Genomic DNA, 21362 nt, shown 5'->3' with positions numbered 1-21362 from the left:
TAGCAGATAATCAGGCAGGAATAAGACAGCAAGCTGGCAGGAATCTGGCAGGTATCTGGCAGGTAACTGGCGACGGGACCTGAGGGCTGAAGCAGAGTAGTGAACAGTGCAACAACATTGCTCGGGCACCTCCATTTTGGAGGAGGTGCCTTATACATGGTGAAGTCCTCCGGCCATTGGCCGGGGACTCCTTAGGACGGCGCGCGCGGCCCCTTTAAGAGGGAGGGAGAGCGCGCGCGCGCGCCCTAAGCACAGTGGCCGGGAAGGAGCGCGCGCTGCCAGCCGAGCAGGAGGAGGACGCCGGGCACGGAGCAGAGAGGTGAGGGGAACAGCGTCCCTGCCTAGCAGAGGGCAGGGACGCCGGCGCTACACAAAAGGAGCCCGACCAAGTATTGAGGGCATTTACTGAACATACATTTCAGTAGGCCAACATTTTGGATTTTAAAATCATTTTTCAAGGTGTTGTTATAAAGTATTCTAATTTACTGAGATAATGACTTTTGTGTTTTCATTGGCTGTAAGCCATAATCATGAACATTAACAGAAATAAACACTTGAAATAGATCACTGTTTGTAATGACTCTATATAATATAGGAGTTTCACTTTTTGTATTGAAGAACTGAAATAAATTAACTTTTTGATTCTAATTTTGTGAGAAGCACCTGTACATGTGTTCATTAGTTCCTAGTGAATAGTAGGCTGTATTATTAAATGTCCATATTTTCCTGATTGGTTCCTTTATCAAATTTACTGTTAAAGACGTGAAAATGACTACAATAAAATACACAACACAGAAATCTGCAGTATACCACACCTTTGGGAACACACTTTAGATAAATGCATGGATAGGGGTAGTTGATCCCCTTGCTCATGAGGTGCACAAAATACACGGAAAATGCAATTACAGTATATTGCAACATTACTACAGCTCACATTTAATATTAAAAATAAATAACACTATAAAAATATTTAATGGCCCATTCTCAAACGAAAGCGGCATCAGCTGATCACCGGGTCTGGCTACGGTCTACTTGACCACTCAGGACTAGAGATGATCAAATCAATGTGATGCAAATCGAACTCAAGAAAAATGTTATGAAATTTGCAGGTACTGGCAAATTTAAACAATATGCGATGTGATTCACATGAGTCTTACAAAAAACAATGTTCACCATCTTTTTACACATTGCTGAAGATTGCTTCAGTCAAAGAAGGCTCACATGACCTCAGGCACAACCGCACGGACTTCACCATAATGCCTTGCTGTAATCACATCACATGATATAGCACAGCCAATCAGGAGGTATTATTACAGCCTTTATAAAAGCTGAGGCAGGGAACGCAGCAGCCATTTTAGAGTGATTTTAAGATAGTTAGAGTTTGTCAGAGCTCAGGCCTCCGCAATACAGATAAGAAGAGAAACCACTAAAACACTGGACAAATACTTCAGACAATAATGTGAGGTATAACTGAAGAATATGATTGTATTAATCCGTGAATAATACAGAGATTCAATTGATAGGGGAGGAGAGAGAATAGGAGAGGTACCAGCAGCGGTGCCAGACTCAGTGTGGTTGATCAGTGATATGTTGTAGCTGTTATCTGTCCTGAATTACAATTACACATTATTTTCCTGTTTTAATAATGCACTGGAAAGCAAAAGCAAGACCGCACAATATTTTTTGCTGAAAAAATATGAAATCAGATTGAGACATTGTGCTTGATTATTACAAGTGACTGTACTGAGTTTTTCACGTCTTGAGCAATCTTTTTGTGGAAGGAGGAATAAGTAAAAAAGAAAATTTCCTATAATCGTTTTTACTAGTCAAATTTTACATCTGTATCCTCACTTATACCGTGACCTGTTGCAGGTGATGGCTTTTTGGTGATGTGCTTACCTAGCATTTCTTATTTTGTCATTTTTGAGAAAAAGGTTGAATTTTGTAAAAAAAAGTACGTCTGTTTTTGCACACTTGTTTTACTAGTCCAATTTGACAACTGTACACACGCCACTTCTATTCTGTTGCCTGCTGCCACATTTTGCTTTCTGTATGTGTAGGGTTGAAAAGATTGTCAATAGTTAATTATAGTGTTGTTAAAAATGTGTGGATGGGGATGGGGTAGTGTAAAAGAAAAAAAACATACCACGACTAAAAATGTGGAAGCTGCTAGCAGCAGTAGAAGAACCACCACTGGCAATACTACGACCAAAAGCATGCTATGATTGGCCACCTTTGCCTCCAGCGGAGGGTTTTATGGAATGCATGGCACATCAACCGTCTCAGTCACAAAAGTATGATGTTACCTCTAACAGCGACACCATCAGTTTGGGGTCAATAATTATTGGACAGTTTTTTTACATTTAAAAGAACATGAAAGTCTGTCAGTGCACTGTATTATTAAATGGTATGTTGGCTACTACTGAGGAGACCTCAGAGAGTTATACACATCTTTTCAGGGCAATGGGACTATTCGTGATTTGTGGTGAATTTGCTGCAAGTCAAAATTTGGGGGAGAAATTTGCAGAACCTGGCGAATTTGAATCTCAAAAGATCTGATCATCTCTTCTCAGAGACTCCTCACATTATTGATATCCATCTGCCCTACAAGAGTGTAAAAAAAGGGGTTCTCTGGAGTTATGAAGATTGGGACAGACGTTCCATAAAAGCAGACCATTCGACTAACATGAAAATATTGGACAGAGAGGGAACTAGAGGGGGCTTAGTACTAGTTATTTAAACTCTCCTAGTATTAGGCAGCAATATGTTGAGTAAAGCCCCCGTCTCACATAGCGATATCGCTAGCGATATCGCTGCTGAGTCACGGTTTTGGTGACTCACCAGCGACCTCACCAGCGATGTCGCTGTGTGTGACACTTTGCAACGATCAGGCCCCTGCTGTGAGGTCGCTGATCGCTGCAAAGTGTCCTGGACCATTTTTTGGTCGTTGGCCTACCGCTGGCCAGCACACATCGCTGTGTGTGACCAGCGGGACCAACGATCTGGCTGGTAACTATGGTAAACATCGGGTTACTAGGGGCACGCGCGCACTTAGTAACCCGCTGTTTATCATGGATACCACTCTGCTACGGTAAGCGGAGGCTCCCGCGCACCGTAGCAGAGTGGTATCCATGGTAAACAGCGGGTTACTAGGGGCACACGCGCACTTAGTAACACGATGTTTACCATAGTTACCAGCCTGCTCCTGCTTGCAGCAGGCTGGTAACGGGAGCAGGACATCGTGGAACGATCCTTTCCACGATATCGCTGCTTCCCTGATCGCTGGTGAGCCTGCCTGTTTGACAGCTCACCAGCGATGTATTAGCGATGCAGCAACGATCCCTGACAGGTCGTATCGTTGTCGGGATCGCTGCTGCATCGCTTAGTGTGACGGGGCCCTAAGACTTGTTTCTTCAAAGGAGCTCCATTGTGAAGAACAGGGGGGTAGAGAATTTGAACAAGGATCATGAAAAGGGTGTGCAAGGGATAAATGAACACTATGCCCTTCTACCCTGGTTGGCAAATTGGACATTTAAAATATGACTAATTTCAATTCCCTTTTCTTTTTTTTTTTTTCCTTTCTTCTATCTACTCCATTGATAATGATTTAAAGTCGCCTGTGTTTTATGTTGCAGGTTCTCTTACCCCTAGTTGACCAGTACTTTAAGAATCACTGCCTGTACTTTCTGTCTTCCCCAATTAAAACTCTGAGCAGTAGCGGGTATGCATCCAACAAAGAGAAAGAGATGGTGGCAAGGTAAGTAGGAAGATTTTATGTTTTATTCCAGATGCATTTAATTACAAAAAAAGTTTATGTTCATCTCATATTGGCATACTGTATATATATCTATCTTTATTGAGCGCTCTTGGTTGTTGCCAAAGTATTATCAACCTAAAGTCAAGTCAAATTGCTATTGTTTCTCTATATGAAAATATATTAATTTATTCACATAGTTTATCATGTTTCAACAATTGTATTTGACATTTGTGAATTTTATGTGTAGACCACCATTTTACTCATTCTCATTAGAGGCCTTCTGGGGCAAATCACAAATTGTTTGCATAGAGCTGTCCTGCTAAATCTTTCATATTTCCATGTCTTACTGTATGACAATTTCCATTAACTGATAAGAAATGCAGTATTATGTGGTATCTGTATGTACGTATGGCTTTTGCACGTCTGTGTCTTACCAATTTCAGTATTATTCTTTGCATCTTTTTCCTAACTTGTTACCATTTTTTCTCATTTCCTCTGTACTTCTCCCTGTCACTTCAGTCTGTTCTGCAAACTGGCAGCTCTTGTAAGACATAGGATATCACTGTTTGGTAAGTCAACCTCAGTTAGGCTAGGAAAGGAATTGCAAGCAAGGGTACTCTATTAAATAATGCATGGAACTGGCACGTAACTTGACTTCTGTGTTGTGTGAAATAACACATGGAAATCTTAAAAAATGTATGTAAACAGACACAAGTTCACCTAATTTTATGTAAAATATTATCTATATAGGAAACTAAAAAAAATACAAATGGAAATGGTTTAAGTAAATCACCACCTTTTATTATCATTTCCTTTTTTTAGGTCCAAAATTCTGTGTTAATTAAATTGATAATATTCCTTTATAGTGAATATAGACAGATTTTTTTATACAACTCTTTCAAAGTCCCTGCATAAACAGAAATTTAAAGGGAATCTATCAGCAGGTTTTTGACAGCAGTATGATGTAGGGGCAGAGACCCTAATTCCAGCGATGTATCACTTACTGGTCTGCTTGGTTTAGTTTTGATAAAATCCCTGTTTTCTCTAGTGTAGATGTAGCAGTGGTCAGAATGCTGAGCTGTGTATAACCCCACCCACACCACTGATTGGCAGAAACTTGCGTAAACTGTACATTGTCACCCAGCTGCCAATCGAAGTTGGGGGTGTGGTTACAGAGATTAGCCGGACTGGCCTGTACTTGAGACCTAGTCTTGTAGTGATAATCTCCTGCTGATAAAACACTGATTGTATTGAAACTACAACACATAACCTAGTAAGTGACATATCGCTGGAATAAGGCTCTATGCCCCTGCATTATGCTGCTTTCAGATTAAATAGCAAAAAACTGCTGACAGATTCCCTTTAAAACATGACATTCTGACTTTTTGCAGGCTCCATTAGAGGGACCTATTATTATTTAGATCAACTTATAAATAGTATACGGGGAAACTCTTGTGCTCCCCGTAGTGGTGGTTGTGGGTGGTCAGAATGTTATGTTTGAAATGTATGTATATTCCAAGAATTTAAAGCTCTTTAGCAGACAAAAATAACAAAAATCTGAATGCTAAAGATATATATAATAAAAATTACTACAGAATTTTAAAACCTATTTAGATTAATGGAAAAAAATTGTATTGAAGTGAAAATTACCTTTAAAGTGTAGGTTTGCCCAGAACATACTACCAAAAAGTTATTAGGGAACTGCTTGATTGGGGGCCTCCTGACTCTTCCCTGACAGATGATTTTTGGACAAAAGAGGGATAAGGCATGGTGGCAGCTTACTCACTTTTTCCATATAAAACAAGCTCTCACAGTTTGAACAGGAAGCTCTGTCTCTGCAGTTATAAAAATAGGATGCCGATGCTCTGGAAGTGACGCTACAATAAAATATAAAGAAATTTCTATAACCATTTCTCTATTATTTTTTTTTTTACTATATTCCCATTTTTTTTAAATCTCAACCAACCACGTTAACCAGGGGCATAACTATAATAGATGCAGAGATTGCAATCACACCCATTCCCTGGATACTATGAGGGGCGCAAAAGGTCCTTTAGCCCCATATGAAAAGACTATTACTGTTAAAGACCTGTAATAGTTGAAGGTGGTGTTAGAGATTTTGCATTGGGCCCACATGCTTCAAGTTATGTCACTGCCCTTAAAGGGAATCGGTCACCAAGTTTTCGCTACTTCGTCTGAGAGCAGCATAATTTAGGAAACGAGACCCTGATTCTAGCAATTTGTCACTTAGTTTACTGGCTGCAGCAGTTGTGGTATAATCAGTTTTTAGATGTAGAATAGCTCTGAAAGCTGAACCCGACCACACCACAGTATTCTGTGTACATTGTCTATTGACAGTCAGCTGCTTATCAGAGGAGGAGGTGTGGTCGAACCAGGGCTCACAGGAGCATCAGTCCAGGCAGTGATTATCTCCTGCTGATAAAACACTCATTGTATTGAAGCAGCAGCCCACAGCCCAATAAGTGACACATAACTGGAATCATTGTCTCAGCCACTACCCCATGCTGCCTTCAGATTAAATAGCAAAAACCTGCTGACAGATTCCCTCTAACTGTTTGAGGTTTTCAATTCTAGTCACCTCTTTATACCATTTTACATTATGTAAGCTGTGAGCCTAAACAGTCAATAGACGTGAAAGATGAATTCAGTGAGTGTCTCATGATGCCATGCTTTCATTCAGATACAACTGATCATAACAGAAAGAAATCTCACGCTTTTATATTGGCTCAGAAAGTCCCACAATTTTAAAATGGGGTTTCCTAAAGGGACAGCTCATTAATGCACCTTTTTAAAGTCGTTTTGTATCTTTTCGGTTTCCAGCATGCTTAGCCTTTTGTTCTCAGCAATAAATCAAGATCACAGTTGCTTAAAATCTAGATATAGTAGGTTCCTGTACGTAAATGGCAAAATTAGAAGAAATTTCCTTTCTTAAATTCTAGTTTTGAGCAATCACAGCTAGTAAGTTAGTAAGTAATAAGGAGAGACCTGTCCTGTAGGTACCATACCGTAGTACATCATCACTGTTGTGTATGTTTCATATCCTTTCTAATACTGCATGTCACCAGTGCGCCATTGTCACGTGTATCAATGCAAGATTGACACAGTAGCCAGTGCAAACACATGTAATTAACATGCTATATTGACCGTCCATGTGGGCCCTAATATGTTTACTCTCATCCCTTTACTGCAGGAAGTGACTCTGCCACCATGGTGAGCTGCCTGCACATTCTGGCTCAGACGCTTGACACACGGTACTTTTATGAGTTTTTATTCCAGTTTGTTCTGACTTTATATTCTGTTTGACATCTCATTTTATCTCTGACAATGAGAAGTATAGGTTACATGAAAATGATCCTGTTTTCCCGCACACACTGGTAGATGCATACACTAAATGAAGATTCTCATACTTCATACATTATCTTTACATTTCAAAGCATTCATAGAGAATTTGCTGCTTTGACAGAAGTAGTCTGACAGTAAAATCATTTTCTTTTAGGCTTGGATTAATTAAAAATAATAAATGAATGTATACTCATCTTTCAGTGCCCCTGCGGATCCAGCACTCTTCACTGCTGCCTCTGAAAGTAGTGTCTGTCCAATTCGGAGGTCTCGGCAGTCAGGTGACTATAAGAACCCATCATCGGATGTCTCTATGATGATGCGCTCTTCTAGTCACCTGACTGCTGCAGCCAATTACAGTCTGCAGAAGTGCTGAGACTTCTGGGATAAAAATTGCTTCCAGAGCCGTAGGTGACCTCTATAGCAATCTGCGCTGGATCCGCGAAGATGCATGGATGTGGATATGCCTCCTATTATTATTTTAATCAATCCATGATTACAAACAATGTATTTACTGCTGAGAAACTTCTTTAAAATAAGAGCATCAGTGTAAAAGCCTAACAGGGCTCAATAAGTATTTACAAGTACACGTATAAAACTGTCCCCCAGGAATAAAGTTCATTTTCTCCCAGGAGCTGCTCTGGCAGCTGTGCACATTCTAAAACTCTGAACGTGCAGATTATCCCCATATCTGCACGTTAATGGCATTATCAGACGTGACAGGTTCCCTTTGAGAGAATCAGTAAGTTCTTTATTTTCAGTTCCTCTGTTTGCTACTTTGTGGGCTTTATTAAATGTGGGGGCAATTGTTTAACACTTGGGAGCTCACTCTATGAACTTCAACGGAGATCTGACTTTGTAGATAGCTGGTCATTTGACTGGTCGTCATGTAATGTTACATTTCCCCTGCATCAGCCGCTGCAGGGGAAAAAAACGCCTGATTAGCTGTAGTTTCCGCTTGCAAAACTAGCTTTTTGCAAAGGGCATCTGATTTTAAAGGTTGTCGCAGAAGGAACAACTACTTTAAAGAAAACATATTCGCTGCTAATCAGAGCATTTTTTTTTCTTTTAGAACTGTGCTTAAAGAAGCACTCCTCCTCCCATCAAATATTTTATCCTCTTAATATATAGCAATCATCATATTATATGGCACTGTGTACTTACAATTGCTCATTGTGCCTTTCTACCCAGCTAATTCTTCTCTTTTCTCTGATCTATGTAGAAACAGGAAGTCTCTGGCCCCTGCATTTATCATTCCCCTCTGCATCTCCTGACCCAGCTTCTCACTCCTCCCCCGCCATAGACTTTTGCAGTGATGACTTGTGCAGAGAAAAGTGACCTCCTGTTTTTTCATAGAGTGTAGGAAGATTCAGCTAGTCAGTTTTTAATCACGTGAGGTCATAGATCTCATTGGAAAACAGCGGAATTAGCTGGGTAGAAAGGCAAAATGAGCAATTGTAAGTACACAGTGCCATATAATATGATGACTGCAATTTTTTTTAAGAGGATAAAAACTTTGATGGGAGGATTTCTTCTCCAGAAGTCTCTATGTTTTTTCAAAAAACATTTTTTTTGCACCCTGCACTATAATATTGGACAGTCGCCTTGACAGATGGCTGTGTTGCTATGTGTTTGTGTTGTCTTGTATAGAAAACCCATTTTAAATAACCTTGTAAAATGTAATGTTTAAAGGAAACCTGACACCAAAAGAAATGCTATTAACCGCAGCTATGGGGTTAATCTGCAGGTTAATAGCGTTTTTTCTGATGACAGGTTCCTTTTAAAATAGACCCCCTGTATAACCCTCTATAACCTTTCAGCTAACAGATATTTCACCCATTAGCCTTAGACATACTGTAAAATTAGCTTACCCCATGAATAATCATCTGTACGAGCAATGACCTGTGTGTCAATGGAGTTAAAATGTTCCTGATTGAATAACAATTGGCCAAGAATTTCGTACATATAGTCGTCGTGTCCTTCCTTTCCTTTCCTTTTAGGATTAGCAGTTTGTAAAAACAAGCCATGTTTTGTGTTACGCTATTTATTACAAGATGTCTATTCTCTAGTGTCTACATGTGATTGATATGGCATTGTGTTGACTACCTTGTTGCAGTAATATATTTCATTAGTTTTGTAAAAAGCTAGAGTCCTTACCAAATTCTAAAAAGGTAAGGTTGGATTTATCTGCAAGGCAATGTAAATGTTATACAGTATATTACTGTATAATCTATGTTCACGTGGTTATAGTTTAGACTTGATGGACTTGATCTGAGGGCAGTCATTTTATCATGGTCGGTTCTTTAATAAGTAACCAACCATTCTTTTTATTTGTATTTCATAAATCAATAGTAGACATGAAAATAAGCAACTTTGTATTATATTTTAAAAGAGAAAATAGCTTCTTTCACATCCCAGACTGATAATTTATTCTCAGTTTATGGGTAAAATCTGTCTTCTGTGAAGACAGATTTTCCCATTACTGAGATAAGAGATGGCAGTTGGTGCTTTTAACATTCTATGGGGGTGGGAGGAGCTAGAGGAAGACACAGACATTCTGCTACAAGTTCTCCTGGAATGGTAGTTACAGTTCTCCATAGATCTTTATGAGCACCAACTGTCATCTTCTTTCTCAATAATGGGAAAATCTGTTTTTATTGAAGACATATTTTGCCCTTGAATTGAGAATTTTAAGAATGAAAAATCAGTACAGATGGAGAAAGTGGATTTTTTTTAATAAGATATATTAAAAGTTTCTTATTTTCACATGTATTAATTTATTAAAAATAAAATAAAACAGCCTTCACACTTCTTTAACTTTTCTAGTGTCATACAACCATTTTAGCTGGATAATTCGATGCAGAAAGTGTTCCTCTCTCTCTCTCACTCTCAATGATTTGTGTCTGATGTTGCAGATTAATTGCATTAATTTCAATGGAACGTTACTCCAATACCACATACAGCCCACCAACAAGAGTGGCACTTTTTCTGGTTAAAAAACAAAAAAAAAAAAACAAACTTAAACATGTCTTGAACATTATTAATTGAATGTCTTTTTAATTGAATTCTATTTACCAATTCTGTGTTTTAAATGGAGCGTACCTGTTTGTTCTCATTTAGCACAGTGATGAAGTCTGGTTCTGAGCTGGTAAAGGCTGGTGTTAGAGCTTTCTTTGAAAACGCTGCTGAAGATTTAGAAAAGACCTTGGAAAATTTAAAGCTTGGAAAATTCACTCATTCAAGAACTCAGATGAAAGGTGTCTCTCAGAATATAAACTACACAACTGTGGCTCTTCTTCCAATCCTGACTTCCATTTTTGAACATGTGGCTCGTCATCAGTTTGGTGTCGATTTGCTGTGTAAGTTTTTTTAACACACAGATTTCTCCAAGGTCAGAAAAAAATGGAGATTAAATGGATTCTCTGGGAATAAAAAACAATAAATAACTAAAGAAAATGACATTATAACGAAATTCCTAAATACCTTTATTTTGCATGTTTGTCCATGAAGGTAATCACTATGAATTTTAAATGGCTGCCATTTTATTACTCCAATAGAAACCTATCCTAGAATGTTAGTAGGACAGGTGTCTGTTTGCATGTGCAGTGGGAAATTCTTCTCCTGTAACCAGGAGATGATTTATACCACATACTGTCAAGCTATCTTCAGCTCAAAGCAGCAGATCAGCATTCAAAAAGACATGATGGACAGCAGTGCGAGCAGCCTCTTCTTACCTCAGCATCCCTAGTTTCTCCAATGTTAGATCACAAACACAGGATGGACAGCAGTGTGAGTGGCCTCTTCTTACCTCAGCACTCCTGTTATCTCTAGTACTAGATCAGATAGACAGGGTGAACAGCAGTGTGCAGCCTCTTCTTACCTCAGCATCCCTGGTATATCCAGTATTAAATCAGATAAACATGGTGGACAGCAGTGTGAGAAGCCTCTTCTTACCTCAGCATCCCTACTATCTCCAATGTTAGATCACAAACACTTGGTGGACAGCAGTGTAAGCATTCTCTTCTTACCTAAGCACCCTGGTATATGCAGTATTAAATCAGCAAAACAGGTTAAACTGCAGTTGTGAGCAGCCTCTTCTTATCTCAGCACTCCTGTTATCTCTAGTATTAGATCAGATAGACATGGTGGACAGCAGTGTGAGCAGCCTCTTCTTACCTCAGCACTTCTGGTATCTCCAGTATTAGATCAGATATAGGTTGGGCAGCAGTGTGAGCGGCCTCTTCTTACCTCAGAACCCCTGTTATCCCTATTATTAGATCAGATAGACAGGGTGGAAAGCAGTGTGAGCAGCCTCTTCCTACCTCAGCATCCCTGGTATCTCCAGAGTTAGATTACAAACACATGGTGGGCAGCAGCGTAAACAGCCTCTTCTTACCTAAGCCTCCTGGTATCTCCAGTATTAGATCAGATAGACAGGCTGGGCATCAGTGTGGACAGCCTCTTTTTACCTCAGCCCTCTGGCAGCTCTAGTATTAGATCAAATAGACAGGGTGCACATCAGTGTGAGCAGCCTCTTCTTACCTCAGCACGCCTGCGTATGTTTTCACCACTACACAGGAGTGAGCATCAGAGAAAAGTGTCCCTTGAAACTGCACCTATAGATACAAAACAGATTGTGAGTTCTGTGCAGCAAAATATGTTCTCCCTGCACAATATACATGATTTGTTGTAAATGTGTCTTCACTAAAATTGTCATTTTCCAAAAATCATATTCTGTAGATTAGTTTGGGTTATTTTAGTGGGATATGTGTAGACTATTGGCAGTCACCTTTCCTCCATTTTTCTAGGATGAAATTCATTTTTATGCTTTAAAAATATAGCTTATTGTGCCCACCATGTGGCATAAAGTCACTGGGCTGAATCTGCTGCAGGGCACTGGCTGTTTTCAAGTTGTCCCCATGTTCATTTATCTGAACCTCTCATGCTGTAAAATAACGCTTCATTGGTATCCAAGAAATCCCATAACTTAAATTGCTTCTGTAGTGTTGTATTATTGTTTTCTATCTGCCCCATAGTAAGAAAAGTAAGCAAAGCAAATGGAGTAATACATGTCTGCAGGATCAGACTAAATTATTAATTTGTACCCTGTAAACATGGAGACATGGGTTTATATTGGAGATGTATACCCCGAAAGTATTTGTTTTTTTATCAAAGTTGTTAGAAAAGTTGCTTAATGTTGCATTGGAGCAGTAAAATGGTTCAAAATGCACTTGGCTATTAAAGAAAGAAAATGTATAATCAAAGCCCTGCATCTTTTTTTTTTTCTTTTTCAAATAGCAGTCTGACTCGGGTATTATGTCACGCTGTGCTCCTCATGACAATGCTTTCATATGTCATGACTGGTCTTCCGTTTAAAAAGCTTGATCCACATTATTGTCCATGTATTAAGAACATCTATTAGTTACCTAAGATAGAGAAATTAATGTGAATTATTAATGTATTCTGCACATGATCCCCTATTATATCCGTGAGACCACAATTTGGACATCTTGCAAAATATTATTAATAATTAATTTATACTAGAATATAATATATGGAATTAAAAACGAAATATTTCACAGAAATAAGTATATGCTTTTTGCAACATAAATTACATTTATCTTTACTAGAGCGTAGGTAGTCAGATCAAGCTGCTGGTGTCTGCAATGTCATTTATAGAAAAGTGCTTATTCTTGAACAGTGCTGCAAGCTATCTCCGGGTGGCCAGCAGTATGTATCAGATTTATAGTTGATCATATATCATTGCTACAGGCACGCTCAAAGTGGCCATTACCATTATCACTGTATTCTTAAACATGGAAAAACATGGAATTTTTGACTTGTTCATTATTCATTTTTTTTACATTTCGCCTTATTCTGCAGTAATGATATTAAATTTGTCTTCTATATTTAGCTGGTAAGCTGGATATTGTGAAAGGAAGCTAATCAAAGAAAACAACCGTGTTTCCAATCTTAAATACTAATTGTTTTTCCATAAGCCTTATAGGGTTTATAAGTCAGTGCTTCAAAGTGGATGAATTTCCGACAACCACAACTCCAAAGTCCTCCATACGTTTTAGAATAAAGTCAGCCAATTTCAACGAGACCGACTGACTTTTGATGTATATTTAGGACCTCCCAACTCTTCCCCAATGGATGATGTTGGGGGAAAGAAGGTTTGGGATTTATAAAATGAAAGGCCCAATCCTACATGTAAGCCCATGGCACATGCATACAGCCGCTTACTCTTCTCTCCCCATACAGAACACTTGCACACTCAGCAAATTGTGCATGTGTATGGAGGGGTCAGGAAATATATTCAGTCAAACAAGCTTTTGTTCCACCGGTATTCAATGTATTTAGCCATCTTACATCAGAGGCAAAGAAGGAATTGCCAGTCATCCATTTTGTATCACCGTGCAAAACATAGTGCATAGTAGTAGGTGTAGAATTAACAATAATTCCTTTATAGTATGACGTTTATAATCTACAATCTTCTGCTGTAACCATAAAATATTCTAAGAACCAAAAGCCAAGGGAAGGTCAGCTCACCTGGGGATGAAAGATCCAAATTGCACAGAAACCTTTAGTATGGCAAGTCCTAAATGCTGAAAAAAACGTAAATTCATTCTAGATGAATCCTTGAATAATCATTTATTGAAAATAGGATAAGCCAGAAGATAATCCAGATCCAACACCAATAAAAAGTAGACACATTTCAGACACAGTCCTTATCCATTGCTCTGAGTAAGGACTGTGCCTGAAAGGTGTTTGCTTTTTTATTGGTGTTGAATCTGGATTTTTTATGGATTTTTTCTATGTTCATTAAATGATTATCCAAAGATCCATGGAATTGATGGAATTTACGCTTTTTCTGCATGGAATATGGTGAAAAATATGAATTCAGTAGTAGGTTCATACATTTCTATTGTACTTATAAGGGCACAGCTAAAAGTGCCCACTGTATCTATACGCTTCCTCTAATTGATACATCATGGAATTTCTTTTGTTATTTCTGCATTTGTCCACAGATATATCATTTCAATCATCTTAAAAATATTTTTTAAATGTTCTTTTCATTTTTCAGTGGATGATGTTCAAGTTTCCTGTTATCGGATCCTATGCAGTCTGTATTCCCTTGGAACAGGAAAAAACATCTACGTTGAAAGGTTTTATTTTATATCTTTCTTTTCTTCTTATTGTTCTGTTAAAGGGATTCTGTCACCCAAAAAAACCGCTATTAACCTACAGATATGTGGTTAATCTGCCGGTTAATAGTATTATTATGCTGACTGGCGCCCGCACTTAGCCAAACGTTGCGGGGAGAAAATGAACTTTTATGGATTCGGTCATGGGGGTAGTGCTGATTCAGTCACCGCTCGGAGTATAGAGAGTGGCGGCTGTGACCACACCTCCGGCCCTGACTGACACAGACTGTGTCAGACTGAGCCCCCGTGACTGAAACCGGAACGTTGCCGGGGTAATAAAGTTCATTTTCTCTCCTCAGCGTCCTGCTAAGTGCAGGCGCCGGGCATGTTAGTAACGCTATTAACCTGCAGATAATCCCCACATTAGCAGGTTAATAGCGTTTTTTCTGGTGACAGGTTCCCTTTAAGGGATGCTAATCTTACAGCCAGTTTTATGCAGCAATTACACAAAGAGAATTCTAATCAAATTTTAATTCATCAAACCAATTTCGTTTTGAAGCAGTGTGTGTAAATAATATATAAATTGAGTTGAAAACAGAAATTGTATCTGACCTCATAAAATTTTTGGTCAAGTAATCATCATTGTGCCTGCAATTGTAGCATGTACTGTAAATGGAGAGACACATTTGGGAGCTTAATACTGTCTATTAATTCACTGACAAGTAGATTATAAAGTTTCTCCAAAAACTCAAATAATTCACTGTCTAATCCATTTGGTGTAATAGTAAAATATAACTTTTAAAGAGAATCTGTCACATTTGACCTATCTTAACTATTAATATGGGCACACAGGTTACAGAATGCTGAAAAAAGTCCTACCTATATGCCTCATATCAGATGCCTTTTTGTGGATTAATCATCTTTTATCACTTTATATAAATGACTTCTTCCAGGCTCTGGGGAGGACGCTGCCTGGAAGATAACTCTGCCTCCAGAGCTTATTTTACATGAAGGGGAGTTCCCAGTGTTATGTGTAATGGTTCCCAGTGTGACATGTAATGGCCGCTCTCTGCTCTCCTGATCTCACTGCAGAGCTGTGTGTGATTATACCTAACACATCTGCAGGTTCCTCTCAGCTTCCATCTCACAGGCAGACATGACTGCAATGCAGCAGAACTCAGAGAGCTGCTAAAAATGGGTTTGCAAAAAGACAAATTTCATTTCTCCTGTTCTATGTTAGTTACTTGTCTCACACTGATAACTCCCCCTTTTATGTAAAGTAAGCTCCAGATGCAGATTTATCTTCCAGGCAACATCCTCCCCATAGCCTGTAAGAGGTAATTTACAAATAAGAAAAAAACGTGAATTTCTCTGGAATAAGACATCAGATCTCGGATATCATTTTATTAAGCTTCCTATGACCTAGATGCCTTTATAGACGGCTTAGGAGGAACGATCCTACTGACAGATTCCCTTTAATAATAATCGCATTAAAATAGAGAATACACACCAAGCAAAAAAAATCTCATATACAATTTCTAAATTAAAAAACTCCCATGGCATTAGGTAATAGACAATGATTGTACCCTAACTATATAGAATTTATAATGTGTTTAGCAGTGGCATTATTGAATTAATATTACTACTATGTGGCCCATCCTTAAGATAGGCTCACACTAAATAACTCCATTACAAACTGAGTAGCTGCACTATAGAGATGGCTATCCCTAGAGAGATAGCTAACCACATGCTACACTGCTATTTATAGGAGAATTTTGTCTGCCTAAAGATCTAAATAGTATTCTTCTTCTTTACAGGCATATTGTACTGATATTTAGAGATACATTTTCATATATATGTATACAGGGAGTAAAATGAAAATCAGAGATTTTTTCCCAATAATGTTAGTTACAATAATCACATTTTTACTACACTTTTTAAACATAAATGTCACAAACCAGGAAATAATATTCACATATTTGGAATCACTGTAATAGTACCAATCCGTACAATACAGTGAAAATATTATTTATGGTGATCGTTAAATGGAGTAACATTTTTTTCTACATTATATCCTTAAAAAAGTTAACAAATGTCATGCATCTGTAAGTGTTTGGCAAAAAGGCACTTAAAGTGATTGTCCGGTCTAAAATTAAAAGTCTGCTGTCACTCGGCAATGCGTTCGCTGAGAGGATTCACAAGTCTGCAGTCACACACAGTGACTGCAGACTTTTTAATTTTAGACCAGACAACACCTTTAAAAACAGCTACAGATTGTCTCACAAATATACAAGGCATCTGCATGTGTCATGACTGTATAGGGGGGGTTGAGGAGTGCTAAACTGGGGATGGATGCTGTATAAAGGGGCTGAGGAGTGATTTAATGCAAATCGAGCTGTGTATACAGGGGTTGAGGAGTGATGTATTGCAAATGGAGGCTATGTATACAGTGGCTGAGGATTGATGTTCTGTAGATGGAGGATATGTATAGAAGGGGCTGAGAAGTGATGTACTGCAGAGGGAGGCTATAAATAAGATGTACTGCAGATAGGGCTGTGTATTCAGGAACTGAGGAGCAATGTACTGCAAATGGAGGGTATGTATAGAGGGAATAAGGAACAATGTACTGTAGATGGAAGCTATGTATAACAGAGGTGAGGAGTAATCTACTGCAGTTGGAGGCTGTGTATGGAGGGACTGAGGAGTGATGTACTGTAGATGGGGCTGTATATACAGGGGTTGAGGAGTGATGTACTGAAGATGGAGATTGTGTATAGAGCCCTTAAGGATCAATGTACTGCTGATAGAGGATATGTATAAAGGGGGTGAAGAGCAATCTACTTTAGATGAAGGCTGTATATACAGTGATTTGTTGTAGATGGAGACTGTGTATGGAGAACCTGAGGAACGATGTACTGCAGCGGGAGGCTCTGTCTAGAGGGTCTGGAGGCTGATGTACTACAGAGGGACGCTGTGTATATAGTAACTAAGGAGCAATGTACTGCATATTTAGGCTGTGTATAGAGAGGCTGATAGGAGTCATGTCTTGTGGATGGAGACTGTGTATACAAAGGCTGAGGAGCAATGTTTTGCAGATGGAAGCATGGAATAAAGAGGCTGAGAGACCATTTACTGCAGATTGAGGCTGTATATAGAAAGGCTGATGAGTGATATACTGCAGATGAAGGCTGAATATAGAGGGGCTGATGATGGAGGCTGTGTGTAGAGGGAAATGAACTATGTTGTGTTTGTGTCAATAGGGCTATATATAGGGGCTAAGAATTAATGGGGCTTGTAATGCAGTGGCTTGCGGCATTACTGTAATGGTCCAGGGTGTGTTTTGCCTGACCATGTACCTCCCCCTCAGGTGACTGATTACATGGCTGTGACATCAGCACAGGTCCTGTGCACACAGAAGGTCTGATCACATGACTGTGACATCAGCACAGGTCCTGTGTGCACTGGAAGATATATAAACCCTGGTAGTTTTGAAACGGGTGTGAAAGGCGTGAGGCCTGTTCCCCGTGTGTGGGACACCGTGAGAGTGTGAAGCCTGAAAGGCAGAGGCTAGATCCTTATGTGTAAGAGATGCCAGTAGCCTTGGAAGGCAAGAGTCCTGGAAGGCAGAGGCTGGATCCTGTGTGTGTAAACATACCAGTAGCCTTTGAAGGTAGGAGGGCTGGAGACCCCCATCTGGGAAGCCGTAAAGCCACAGCAGTGGCAGAACAAATCTGACTGAAGCAGCTACGACCCGGCAAAGGTAAAAACACTACTTGATGTGGACATTTATATTGTTACCTTGCTGAAGGCTGTATCTGGAGCCAAGTGGACATATTGGTCACTGGAAAGGCTCTTGGACATTATATGTGTAATATGTCGGTGAGCCACTGAGATGGACCCGGTTATAAGCAGTTATGAAGTGTAATAAACTGCTGAATTGTGAAATACCGGAAAGTCGTTGCATGTGTGCTTTAATTGACCCGATGAAGCGAGTGTCCTCCAGCATGATGACTAGCGCTGCCTTACAGGCTATATATAAAGGTGCTATGGAGCAACTTAATGCAGATGGAAGCTTTGCATAGAGGGTCTAGGAACAATGCTCTACAGATATGGGTCTGTGTACAGAGGGGGTTGCGGAATGATGGGGGCTGTATGTAGAGGGGCTGATGAGCAATGTACTGCAGGAAAAGGCTGTATAAGATTGGCTGAAGAGTGATATACTGCATTAGGGGGCTTTATATAGCGAGAGGCTGAGGATCAATTTGCTGCAAGGGGGATGTGAGGAGTAAATCCGCAGCTATATCACAATCTTGAAGATGTGCTCATACACCTGGATACCTCTTCATGCTGCCTGCATCAACGTTGTTGTTCTTGTGGATTGGAGAAGGCCATTGTCTATGGCTGGCTGTGGCACTAAGTGAGATTGACATACAGTAGTACTCAGGTCTTTGGATGCTGCTGTCAGTGTGTCACTGGTTTGTGTGCATCTGGTTATGTAGCTACAGTGCTCAACTGGTTACATTTTTAATGCAGCAAAGTGACACTTGGGATGAATGGCGATTGATTTTGGTGGAATTAATTTATTTATACAATAGACGCATTGTGAGGAATATTATATTCTAGGGTGGGGTGTGATTAAAGGGTTATTGCCAAAAAATGAAGCTATTCATAGAATAGGGGATAACTTGCTGATTGCTAGTGGTCTGACCATTGGGACCCCCAGCAAACCTGAATGTGGGGTTCCCCAAGAATGGTGCTCTGCAGCACTGTCCTGAATGGAGTGAAGGTGTGCATGCTCGACCTCTGCTCCATTCATTGTCTATAGAATTGTTGGAAATAGCCATTCACTGTACTCGGCAATGCCATAGACAATGAGTCAAGCTGAGGCTGTGTAGGTGCACATACACTCTATTGAGGACAGTGTTCCTGAGACCCCAGTGGTCAGAACCCAGCGATCAGCATGGTGTTCTGTATGCTACAGATAGGGGATGACTTAATTTCTTGAGAATAGCCATTTAATTAATATACTACAAGGGGCTTGTAGTGCTTTGGGCTTGCCACCCCCAGGCCAAAAATTGCGAGCCAGCCCCCTTCACTGTCAGTGTGCAGCCCCCTTCATTGTCAGTATCCACCCCTGAGTTACTGTATTATGTGAGCTCAATGTGGATATATTATTTGAGACTTGTATAATGACATGTTAGGACTGTACTACATTTGTCAGTAATCGCTGTAACTATTTTTTGCATGCAATACCACAAAAAAGTGTGGTAGACTGAGTATTTGGAATCGCACTTATTCTTAGGCGCTGCTCACACTGCATTAGGCAGTGCATTTCTGGCTCTGTCCAGGCATTATAATTACTTCAAGATTGCAGTTCTTGAAAATGGGGAGGATTTTTAATAACCAGTAAATTGCATTACCCTTACCCTTTGAGTTGGATGAGGCAAACATAGTCTTTTTCATGTGCATTGTAGCAGCATTGTTTTCTCACTGTAAGGCAATATTATTTTTGTATACTGTACGAAAGTATAATTTAGGCATGCGTGTCTTTTTTTGTTTTTTTTATAATCACACTGTGTCTAGTGAGTGCGTATACATACTTGAATATTCATGGCCACCACTTGGAAAAAATCCTTGGTACAACACTAGTAGTAGGTACTACAAATGAGAATTATATTTATTGAAGAACCTTGCATTTTATTATTAAATATTTAGTTTTATGAATGACCTTTGTGACTGTTGTATATTGTTACATCTGCTTAGGCAATTAATTAATGCATATATATATATATATATATATATATATATATATATATATATATATATATATACATACAGCGGGAGAAATAAGTATTGAACAGGTCACCAATTTTTTAAGTAAATATATTTCTGAAGGTGCTATTGACATGACATTCTCTCCAGATGTCAATAACAACCAATCCAATCCCACATGCAAAGAAATCAAGCCATAGATGCCCATAAATTAAGTTGTGTGTAATAATGAGAAATAACACAGGGAAAAAGTAGTGAACACACTTACTGAAATTTATTTAATACTTTATACAAAAGTCTTTGTTGGTGATGACAGCTTCAAGTTGCCTCCTGTATGGAGAAACTAGTCGCATGCATTGCTCAGGTGTGATTTTGGACCATTCTTCCACATAAACACTCTTCAGATCCTGTAGGTCCCGTGGGCTCCTTCTATGAACTCTGAGCTTTAGTTCCTGCCATATGTTTTCTATTAGATTCAGGTACATTGGCTGGGCCATTCTAGCAGCTTTATTTTCTTTCTTTGAAACTAATTGGGAGTTTCCTTGGCTGTGTGTTTGGGATCATTGTCTTGCTTAAATGTCCACCCTCGTTTCATCTTCATCATTCAGGTAAATGGCAGCAGATTTTTATCAAGAATGTCTCAGTACATTTGTCCATTCATCCTTCCTTCAATTATATGAAGTTTGTAAGTGCCCTATTACTTAGAAAATTGGTGATGTGTTCAATGCTTATTTTGCCCACTGTGTGTTACTCATTTGGGTGCGACGGGAGGAAAACAGGAAGCATGTTCCTTTAAAAGTTTAAGTCTGTTTATTGCTTCATAAACCCATAAGCCAAAAGGAAAAGCAAACTGCCTTTCGTTCAGGCAAATACAAAGAAAACAGTCCTTTGAACAAAGTCTCTGGTTAGCCAGTGCTGTCGTCACACAGGCTGGTAGGCATCCAGTACACGGCCCAGTCTGGAGATAACCACACACAGGAGGCCTTCTCCCTCCAGACACACAAACCATGTACCAAACAACCTCCATTTTATAGGCTGTTAACCACACCCAGAGGTGAAGTATGTGGGTAGCTGGACCCGCCCAACTCTCTCAGCTACCCATAACCTGGTCCCAGGTGCACCAAACGATCCTCTTAGTGCTTACGTACACTAGAGCAACACTCCGGGCTACATCACAGAGGACAGCTATCTCTGTGACACATACCTCCCATCGACTATGCGACTAGCCACCTTACCACCTTACGATATTTATGTATATATAATATTATAATATAATGTATATATATGATGCAGGTGTGTGATGAAAACTAAAATATTTTTTGAGA

At 39.4% G+C, this 21362-nt stretch overlaps 1 protein-coding gene across 10 annotated transcripts in view; it reads left to right on the top strand.

Annotated features, from left to right (window-relative positions):
- RYR3 (ryanodine receptor 3) overlaps positions 1-21362 on the top strand; it is a 786940-nt gene that overhangs the window by 541139 nt on the left and 224439 nt on the right. For all 10 annotated transcript variants that reach the window (XM_073638993.1, XM_073639000.1, XM_073639001.1 and 7 more), the window contains 5 exons: positions 3636-3757; positions 4277-4326; positions 6969-7029; positions 10238-10476; positions 14205-14286. In XM_073638993.1, the coding sequence (XP_073495094.1) occupies positions 3636-3757; positions 4277-4326; positions 6969-7029; positions 10238-10476; positions 14205-14286 (554 nt within the window). The remainder of the gene's footprint in view (positions 1-3635; positions 3758-4276; positions 4327-6968; positions 7030-10237; positions 10477-14204; positions 14287-21362) is intronic.

The sequence above is a fragment of the Phyllobates terribilis genome, unplaced genomic scaffold, assembly GCF_046119375.1.
Source record: "Phyllobates terribilis strain yellow unplaced genomic scaffold, ASM4611937v1 Scaffold_7__3_contigs__length_470593459, whole genome shotgun sequence".
In the NCBI taxonomy this organism is placed as follows: Eukaryota; Metazoa; Chordata; class Amphibia; order Anura; family Dendrobatidae; genus Phyllobates; species Phyllobates terribilis.
Note: the sequence above shows the minus strand (reverse complement) of the source record. Positions and strands in the feature narration are given on the sequence as shown.